Below are 11,052 nucleotides of genomic sequence, written 5' to 3' on the forward strand. Positions count from 1 at the left end.
AAATTAGCTGGGCATGGTGGCGGGTGCCTATAGTCCCAGCTACTCGGGAGGCTGAGGCAGGAGAATGGCGTGAACCCGGGAGGCGGAGCTTGCAGTGAGCGGAGATCACGCCACTGCACTCCAGCCTGAGGACTCCATCTCAAAAACAAAAAAAAAACAAAAAAACCAAATAGTTGACATGCCTCTGTAAAAGAAAACCTCCTCATCATTTATTATTTGGACATTCGCTGGTTCAGTTTGTTTAAGAAAGGCAGGATAGGGCCGGGCGCGGTGGCTCATGCCTGGAATCCCAGCACTTTGGGAGGCCGAGGTGGGCGGATCAGGAGGTCAGGAGATCAAGACCATCCTGGCGAACACGGTGAAACCCCGTCTCTACTAAAAATACAAAAAAATTAGCCGGGCGTGGTGGTGGGCGCCTGTAGTCCCAGCTTCTAGGGAGGCTGAGGCAGGAGAATGGCGTGAACCCGGGAGGCGGAGCTTGCAGTGAGCCCAGATTGTGCCACTGCATTCCAGCCTGGGCGACAGAGCAAGCCTCCGTCTCAAAAAAAAAAAAAAAAAAGACAGGATAAATTTTTTCCTTCTCATTTATTAATTTTCAATGTAATAAGTTGTTCCGTCAGCAACTTACAATGGTGTCCAGTGCTCTTTTATTTTCAAAGTTGGCAAGTTTAAGTCCTTCAACTTTGTTCTTTTTCAGGGTTGTTTTGGCTGTTCTTTCACTTGCATTTTTATATAAATTTCTGTATCAACTTGTTAATTTCAGCAAAGAAGTCAGCTGGGATTTTGATAGAAATTGCTTTGAATCTGTAGATTAACTTGGGGAGTTTGGCTTCTTTATAATAAGTTTTCAAATTCATGAACAGTAATTAATATCTTTCCGTTTATTTAATTTAAAAAGAAATCCTACAGTGTTGTGTAGCTTTCAGTGTGTAAGTCTTACATTTTAAAAATCAGGTTGAGGGCCGGACGCAGTGGCTCACGCCTATAATCCCAGCACTTTGGGAGGCCGAGGTGGGCAGATCACCTGAGATCAGGAGTTCAAGACCAGCCTGGCCAACATGGCGAAACCCATATCTCTACTTAAAATATAAAAATTAGCTGGGTGTGGTGGTGCATGCCTGTAATCTCAGCTGCTCAGGAGGCTGAGACAGGAGAATTGCTTGGACCCCGGAGGCAGAGGTTGCAGTGAACTGAGAACACACCACTGTACTCCAGTCTGGGTGACAAAGCAAGACTCCATCTCAAAAAAAAAAAAAAGAAAAGAAAAGAAAAGAAAAAATCAAGGTGAGGAAAGACCCTTTCTAATTCTAGTTTACTGAGTATTTGTGGGTTTTTATTTTTAACTCATTTTTTTTAATCAATTTTATTTATAATCCTTATTGATCATCAAATTGTCCCTCCTTTGCCAAATGGGACCATCTCCAATTACTTTGTAATTTACATTCTACTCTTTTCATGATGATACCTTTATTCCACTTTCAGAGCACTTTGATAGTTCAGTATTTAGTGAGCAAGTTTGTGTTCTGTTTATCTGGGCTGTTCTTTGTCAATTCTGTTTGTAATTTGTCATCATCATTTCACTCTGAGTAATTTCAGTTTTTCAGTGTATCCTCCTATAACTTCCACACTCCATTATTTCCCTCTGGTGTGTTAACAATTAGATTGGCTCCCCTTTCTAAATCTTATCTAGTGTATAATACTCTTCTTGGATGATACAACCAGAACTAAACATTCTGTTACGTTTGCAGGGCACTATTATTTGATATAAGAACAGTGTCCTAAATTTTCCCCCATTTCTGTCATGTGTCAAACTGTTTCATTGTGAAACTCATGTGGTGGGAAAGCAAAATATTACAACTATTTTGGAAAACAGTTTGATAATTTGTTTATAATTTTTTATAAAGTTAAACTTACAAGACCTGCAAAACACTAACAAAAAATAAAAGAAGACCTGAAATGAGTGGAGTGGTATACCATGTTCGTGGACAAGGAGACTAAAACAAAAGAAATTTTTTTTTTTTTTTTTTTTTTTGAGACAGAGTTTTGCTCTTGTTGCCCAGGCTGGAGTGCAGTGGCACAATCTTGGCTCACTGCAACCTCTGCCTCCCAGGTTCAAGCAATTCTTATGTCTCAGCCTCCCAAGTAGCTGGGATTACAAATGCCTGCCACCCTCACAGCTAATTTTTGTATTTTTAGTAGAGATAGGGTTTTGCCATGTTAGCCAGGCTGGTCTTGCACTCCTGACCTCAGGTGATCCACCTGCCTTAACCTCCCAAAGTGCTGGGATTACAGGTGTGAGCCACTGCGCCTGGCCAAAAAAAAATTTTTTTAAGAGACAGGATCTTCTGCAACCTGGGTGACAGAACAAGACTCCGTCTGAAAAAAAAAAAAGAGACAGGATCTTGCTCAGTCACCCAAGCTGAAGTGCAGTAGCACAATCATAGCTTACTGTAGCCTCAACCTCCTGGGCTCAAGCAATCCTCCTGTCTCAACCTCCCAAGTAGTGAGGACTACAGGAGCACAACACCATGCTTGGCTAATTGTTTTTCATTTTTTACAGAGATTGGGTCTATGTTGTTGCCCAGGCTGGTCTCGAGCTCCTGGCCTCCAGCAGTTCTCCCACCTTGACCTCCCAAAGTGTTGGGATTACAGGCATGAGCCACCGTGCCTGACCTCAATATTTTTTAAATGGCAGTTTCCCTCAAATTGTTCTGTAGATTCTGTGTAATAACAATCAAACTCGAGTAAGATTTTTGTAGAAATTGACATTTTAAATCTAAAATTGATATGCAAAGGCAAAGGATAGGCAAAGGAACTTCAAAAAAGAAGAAAAGAATAAGAGTCACACTATTTTTCCTTACAGTCATCAATCAGGAGACACATGTAAATTACTGGAACATATAGAATCTAGAAATAGACCCGTATATGTGATCAACATATAGAATCTAGAAATAGACCCATATATGTGATCAGTTGATTTTTGACAATATGCAAGAGAGTTCACTGGAGAAAAGCTAATCTTTTCAACACACGCTCTTGGAACAATTGGAAATCCATATGTGAAAAGAAGAAGAAACCCAAACTATATCTTACACAATATGCAAAATTTAATGATAAATGGATTGTATATTTGGGACTTTGGGTTAGGCAAGGATTTTTTTAGACGGGTACAAACTTCATGAACCATAAAAGACAAAAGTGATGAATTTCACCTCATCAGAACTTAAAATGTCTCTCCCCAACTCTGTTAAGAGGTGAATAGACAAGCCATAAACTTAGAGAGAAATTTGTAAACTACATATTTGATAAAGGAATATATAAATTTATAAGTACACAAAAGGAATTTTTAAAATAATATATTAAAAATTCTCAGCTGGGCAGGGTGGCTCACGCCTGTAATCCCAGCACTTTGGGAGGCAAGGTGGGCGGATCACCTGAGGTCAGGAGTTCGAGACCAGCCTGGCCAACATGGCAAAACCCCATGTCTACTGAAAAAAACTACAAATATTAGCCAGGCATGGTGGCACATGCCTGTAGTCCTAGCTACTCAGGAGGCTGAGGCAGGAGAATCGGTTGAACCTGGCAGGCAGAGGTTGCAGTGAACTGAGATCGTGCCACTGCCCGCCAGTTTGGGTGACAGAGTGAGACTCTGTCTCAAAAAAAAATTCCCAAACTCAGTAATAAGAAAACAAAATAATTAATTTTTAAAAGGGTTAAAAGATTTAGAAAGACACTTGACCTAAGGCGATACACAAAAGTCAAATAAGCACATGAAAAGATGCCCAAGACCTTAGTCGTCAGAGAAATGCAAGTTAAAATCACAGTGAGGTACCAGTACACATGCATTAGAATGATGGCAAGGTTACTGAACAACTGGAACTTTCTGCTGGGAATTACATTGCTTACATTGCTGCTGGGAATGCAAAATGTTCAACCACTTTGGAAACATTTTGGCATACACTGACCATACAAATCAGAAATCCTACTGATCCTACTGCTTGGTATTTAGTAAAGATAAATGAAAACATATGTTCACTCAGAAATCTGTATGCAACTGTTTATAGTAGCTTTATTTATAATCACCTAAAACTGGAATAATCCAAATGTCCTTCAACTAAAGGGATTGCAGAAATTGTGATATAGCCATACAATGGACTGTATTACTTAACAATAAAAAGCAACAAACTATTAGTATACCCAATAACATATATAACTTTCAAATGCAATATGCTAAGTGAAAGAAATAATATTTAAAAGGCTACTTACTGTATAATTCTATTTATATTATATAACATTCTGGAATGTGCAGAACTACTAGGGCAAAAAACGAATTAATGGTTGCCAGGAGCCAGGGACGAGAGGAAAGGATTGCTACAAGAGGCACAAGAGAACCTAACTTTAAAAAATCAGAGGGTGATTTCCAAAGTCAAAAGTTAACTCTGCATGTGTATGTGTGTGTGTTCATGAACACAAATAAGCATACATGTTCTGGCCATAAACTTCCTGTTTCATCATTGTAAGCTAATGTTAAATTCTACTGGGAAATGCCTCTTTTTATATTATATATGATCAAAAGTAGATTAAAAGGCATATGCTAATTCTTTCAATTTAGAAAAGGATAAATGAATTTTTACTTACTTTGTAAAACTGAATGAGAAAATAATTATTCTAACCTCAAAAGAAGGTTCACGTTTCATAATGTCTTCAGAGACATTTACAATTTTTTGGTTGTTGTTGCTAATTTTAGTTTGTTAGGAATTAAGTATCCTTTTGTTTTAAACCTACACCCAAAGCATACTGCTTATACTTTGTCCTTAAAAATATTTTTCTTACTCATTTACACCTTTTCTCTTTCTTCTATGCACTTTACCTCTTTGATAATGCATTTACAAATTTGTTTTATAATTTTCTTTCCTTGCCATAAAACTATGGACCCTAATCTTCAGAATCTTTCACTTTTAGCTGGGCCTGGTGGCATGTGCCTGTAGTCCCAGCTACTTGGTGGCTGAAACAGGATCATCACTTGGGCCCAGGAGATCAAGCTACAGTGCACTATGGTTGTGCCTGTGAATGGCCACTGTATTCTAGCCTGTGCAACATAGTGAGAGCCCATCTGTTGGGGGGAAAAAAAGAATCACTCACTTTTTAGGCCATTTCAGGACCCTAGGAGGAAGTTTTGGCAGTTTTCACAGGATCATATGTACCTATCAAATTTATACAAGTAGACACTTTTAATATATTAAAAGATCTCTTTTCCGCACAACTTCCTCTTCTCATATTTTTCCTTGTGTTTTGTGATTGTGGAGTTATCACCAAGCGTTGTTCGGACCAAGCTAAGAAGAAATTATATTAGGGGTATGTTTGGTTTTGATTTAGTGGGCTATATTTATGTATTTAGTTAGGTTATTGCTAGCCAACCTAGTATAGGAATGGCTTCCAGAAATAATCCTGGTACTGGCTAAGTGGACATATTGCAGTGCGAACGTGTCTTACGGTGCCAGATGCTGGGAACATGTGAGTACTGGAAGAGAAGCAAGGTTGAAATTTAGAGAGCCAGAGGATAATCTGCAAATAATTCTTTCAATTCTTATAGCCTATATTTGACAGAAATTTGATAGAGGTTTTTTTTTTCAAATTTGATTATAATTAGAAATATATGTACACACAGAGTATGACAGTGAATTATGAACTTGAAATAAACTTTAAAAAATTATCATTGGTAAACAAAATTCGATCATCCATGCTTGAGTAAAGACTGAAGTATCCTATTTCTCAAATATTTCAAAGTTATTGTCACCTGAAGAGGCACTCAAAGCGTAAGCAGTGAACAATGTTGAAAAAACATTATAGATGTGATAAGTGGTTAATTAATTTAGAAAGTGTTATTTTTCTGGATTTAGGAACATCTGTAAGCATTTATAAATTTTTTGTTTTGTGTAATTTGTGGTTTTTTCATTATAGACTCAGATTTGTACTTAATTTTTTATTTGTAATTCTGTATAAGTAACAAAAGTGTCTAACTCTAAAAAGGGCTCATTGTATCTTTACTGGCCAATTCTGTCAGTCAAGTTGTGCCTGTGCCTGCTGGGCACTTGCCAGTCTCCTCAACTCTGTATACACCCCATTTTAAAGCATTGTTTTTTAGCATACTGCCAATGCATGAATTATATTCATGTTACTATTCTAAGCATTATGTATATTTTAAAACTTACATGAAAGAGAAGCTAATTTAGAAACCTGAGATAAGAATACAATATATAGAGAAAGTTCCTTCTGCCCCTCAGTGGGTTGACTCAAACGTCTCTGGAGTCTACCCATCCTCACACTTTGGAGACCAATGCTATGAAGTGGGAGCTATTGAAGGTATTTTTTTTAAGGTTCTTTTTACTTCATTGAATTTTAATTACAAAAGCATTATTTGCTTATTGTAAACTTTCAGATAGACAAAGTGAAAACAAAATGAGGTTACAAGACCCCAGTTTTCATGTAATCTTTTCAGTCTCTACCACTATGACCCCGAAGGTATGCAGTGTATCATATCTTGATGTGTATTCTTCTGGAACTGCTTCCATTATTATACAGACATACATATATACACACATCTACACACCTACATAATCCTTCATACCAAACATATTACTCTGAGACTTCCATTTTTAATTTAACACATATCTTCGACATTCATCTTACCCCTTACATAAAGATCTAAATGATTCTTAGGAATAGTTGCTTAATAGTCCATAGTTGGCATGCCCCACATTTTATTCAACCGTCCCCCAAACAGTGGATCTTCCCATTTTATACATGTAGGAATTGAGAATTAAGAAAAATAAAGGCCAGAACCTAAAGTTAGGAATGTTACCTAGTCCCAGAATCTCCTGCTTTTGTGTAGCTGCCCCCAGCGCGCGCGCGCGCACACACACACACACACACACACACACAAAAAATAGTGTGTAAACAGCATAGGAAAATAATCCCAAGAAATATATTTAATATAATTTTTATATTATTAGGTAAAAGTTGGCTTTTAGTAAAGCAAGACTTTGGAGTCAGACTGCCCAACTTCAAATCTCAGCACCACTATTACTATCCATGAGATGTTGGGCAAATTCTTCAAATTCAGCAAATTTAAAGAGACTAGGGGTTTACAGGTGGCACCTCTTCTAGTCCTCTCTAATCCCTCTTACTTCCCCTTTGCACCCCAAACATGAGGCTGGGGTTTTGGGAAATATGGTGGTGTTACCAGTCTTTAGAACAAATGCCACCACTCCAAGCTGTAGATGAAAGAGATGTGGGTGGGGAGAGTGGGTAACAAGAAATAATTCCTCTAAACCATGGTTCATACTAGGCATATGGTTTAGGATCAACCAGTGGCATAAGACCCAGGAGGCAACTAGCAAAAACTTATCTCAATAGTGTACCCTCTCCTGCAGCAGTAAGGAAACCTCATTGTTACAGACTGAGTCCTGGCATTATGACACCCTGAAAATAGATTGCTCAGACTTCAAAACAGATTTGCATTTTGGGAGTACAACTATTGGTACTCTGCAGGAGGCAAGTGTGGCTATGTGGTTAGCCTGTTTGAAGACACTTGTCTGTTGTCTTTGCCAGCATGTAGCAGTCATACCAAAAGACCTCCAGCTAGCATACTGTACACCTGTACAATGTCTCATGTAAGTGGAGAGTGTGCTTAAGAATCTGTTTTAATGGCAAACACTGCATTTTCAACAAAACAAAACAAAAAACACCACCTACCAACTTCTTCCCAATATTGATAGTTCTGAATGTTAGATTTTTTTTTGTAACCATGTGATCAAAATATACCTAAGTGTATGAATGGAAAAATAGGTGCAGAATAGGTGTTGGCAAGTATTTTCCCATTTTTATTAGTGTGTGAATTTTTAATATAAATATGGGGACACAATACATTAAAGGAAGTCAAAATATTTTAATGAACAAGTTTCAGCAATTTAATTTATAACAATTATAAGTAAATCCATTAAAATTTTTATATAGTGACAGCACTTAGATTTTTTAAACAAGTAAATTTCTTTTTGATGACAACTAAGTGGTATGTGTATAATTTTATCATACAGTAGTTTCCATTCATTCACTATAGTTATGTAATTGACTCTACATGCAAGTATATCTTTTTTTTCTCTTTTTTTGAGATGGAGTCTCGCTCTGTTGCCAGGCTAGAGTGCAGTGGCACGATCTCGGCTCACTGCAACCGCTGCTTCCCGGGTTCAAGCAATTCTCCTGCCTCAGCCTCCTGAGTAGCTGGGACTACAGGCGCACACCACTACGCCTGGCTAAATTTTGTATTTTTAGTAGAGACAGGGTTTAACTGTGTTGGCCAGGATGCTCTCGATCTCTTGACCTTGTGATCTGCCCGCCTCGGCCTCCCAAACTGCTGGGATTATAGGCGTGAGCCACCGCTCCCAGCTACAAGTATATCTTTTTTAATATTGTGTGTATTGTTTATGTTTAATATTTATTTTTTAAAAAGCTAATAAATAAAAATGAGTTTCATATTTCTCAAATTGACACCTATTTATGCTAAAATGCACCCAGTATTTTTTATCCAGTAAAATGGATAGTTACTTAAATTATCAATATTAGTAATCATAATCCAACCTAACAGGAATTTTTTATTTGTTAATTATTCTCTAACAGCTGTTTTCAATAGTGGGTAGTATGGATCCCTAAGAGATGATTGGAAATTTTATGGGGTGGTATTTTGGTTGTCACATTGATAGGGATGTGTTATTGGATCAATTGTCGTAACGTGTAAGTTCAATTGATCCACTAGATTTCAACCCTTCTCTTAACATTTGTTCACAGTACTTGGCACTTCGAGCTTCTGATTTTCTCAAAAGTCTAGAGAGTAACTTGTCTTTTGCAAGCAGTTTAAGTTATCACTTCCTTTCTTTTGCCAAGTCAGTTACCACTTGTCTGTCTGCATTATGCCTTCTAAATATTTCTTCGAATCACTTATTCTCTGATGTCTCCTCTCTCATTCTGTCTTTCATAGTAGTTTTGTGTTCTTTTATTTTATCCCTTTGCTGTCAATGCAGCAAAAGGTTGGAAAGGAAGAAGTATTTCAAAGGAAGAAGAGACCACCGTGTAATCAATCTGCTATGCTTTAACAGCTCTATTGGAGATCATATCTCCTCCTAGAGGGCACAGAAAATGTTCTGGGTGGTTTTGGTTATTATAATGACTGGCTGATGCACTGGCAGTTCATGCCTACTTTATGGATAGATCTGCTAAAACACCACCATGTGTGAGCCCACCCAAAATGCCAATGACACCCCCATTTACAAACAGTGACCTAGTGCAATTCAGAGTCATCAGTTCATCACAGTCTTGTATTAACTCAGTGTAAACAGTATGCTTAGACACTAACATCTTCTCTAGTTTAGAGTAGTGTCAAATCTTATTCATTACTGTTTTTCAGGCTGAGCTTTTTGAAACTAATGTTCATTCAGAAATAACAATGAAAACAGTGTCATGGCTCCTTATTAAAAGGAAGAACACATTGGATAAATTGTTTTCTTAACTCCAGCATTCAATTTTGCTACATGTTTTGTCTTCATTTTAACAGATATTTTGGTAAAAGACCTCAGTGGGATTGTAGAGGGGCATCAAATCTTAATGAACTTCACCAGCTATTAAGTGACATAATGATTAGAAGATTAAAGACTGAAGTTTTAACCCAGCTACCCCCTAAAGTCAGACAGCGTATTCCATTTGATCTTCCATCAGCAGCAGCCAAGGTGAGAACCCTTGCTTGACTGAAAGTCTAACTTTAAATAATTTTGAATTATACTATTAAAGATGATACATATTTCATATTTCACAGAAGGAAAGGTTTGCTTTCTTAAAATAGGTTTAATTAATAGAGCCTATAAATTGGTTTTGTATTTCAGCAAGAAAGCAGGAAGAATTCAGTTTTATTCATCAGATACATAAAAAGACAAGGTAACCTAGTGCTTTAAGAAAAAAAGTATTTTTGCTGAAAAAAGAACTTCAATTGCAACAGAGATGTAGTATTAAGAATTCTAAATATCGGCCAGGCACGGTGGCTCATGCCTGTAATCCCAGCACTTTGGGAGGCTGAGGCGGATGGATCACCTGAGGTCAGGAGTTTGAGACCAGCTGGCCAACATGGTGAAAACTCGTCTCTACTAAAAATACAAAAATTAGTTGGGTGTGGTGGCACGTGCCCATAATCCCAGTTACTCGGGAGGCTGAGGCATGAGAATCAGCTTGAACCCAGGAGGCAGAGGTTGCAGTGAGCCAAGATCACACCATGGCACTTCAGCCTGGGCGACAGAGTGAAACTCCATCTCAAAAGAAAAAAAGAATTCTAAATAGAAGGTGTGAAACCCAATAATTAGCGAGGGAAATTGGGGTCCTTGCTCTAGAATTTCTTTTTAAAGTATGAATAACTGTCTTCTAGAATAACTTCATGCAGCCCTATTCTTGAAATTCTGAAACTCTGTGATCATGTTTAAGACGTGAAATTCAGTATATCAGAAAACCAGTTTACTAATCCTTACCTAATCCTTATCCATGTTTATTTTTAGGGAATGCAGTGTTTGAAATTTCTGCAAATCTGAAAATGACTTTATTAACAGTTTTTCATTGTTATCTTGAAAGCGTATGAGCATTTTGTAAACATTGAGCAATGTTACTTCTAAAATAAGAACAATCTGATTTTCTTATCTATTATTTTAGCATTAGAAAGAAAAAATAAAATGGAATCAACATGATTATATTTTTACTTGATATTAATTTTATTTAATATTCACCATCTTTATTTAAACCAAACCACATCTTTTTACAAAAGTACTTAGCTGCCGTATACATTTTTACTACTCTGCTTTCTTATGTTTCTTATGTCCACTTTACAGAATGCATCTTCTTAAGAATTTATAGGCCAGGGCCCAGTGGCTCACGCCTGTAGTCCCAGCACTTTGGGAGGCCGAGGCGGGCAGATCACCTGAGGTTGGGAGTTCAAGACCAGCCTGACCAATATGGAGAAAT

General features: G+C 37.5%; 1 protein-coding gene across 3 annotated transcripts in view; it reads left to right on the top strand.

The window, feature by feature from the left end:
• Nucleotides 1–11,052, top strand: part of ZRANB3 (zinc finger, RAN-binding domain containing 3) — a 338,584-nt gene that overhangs the window by 213,082 nt on the left and 114,450 nt on the right. For all 3 annotated transcript variants that reach the window (XM_011970281.1, XM_011970284.1, XM_011970283.1), the window contains exon 7: nucleotides 9,608–9,779. In XM_011970281.1, coding sequence (XP_011825671.1) covers nucleotides 9,608–9,779 — 172 coding nt within the window. The remainder of the gene's footprint in view (nucleotides 1–9,607; nucleotides 9,780–11,052) is intronic.

Source organism: Mandrillus leucophaeus, unplaced genomic scaffold (assembly GCF_000951045.1).
Source record: "Mandrillus leucophaeus isolate KB7577 unplaced genomic scaffold, Mleu.le_1.0 Scaffold94, whole genome shotgun sequence".
NCBI classification, from domain to species: Eukaryota; Metazoa; Chordata; class Mammalia; order Primates; family Cercopithecidae; genus Mandrillus; species Mandrillus leucophaeus.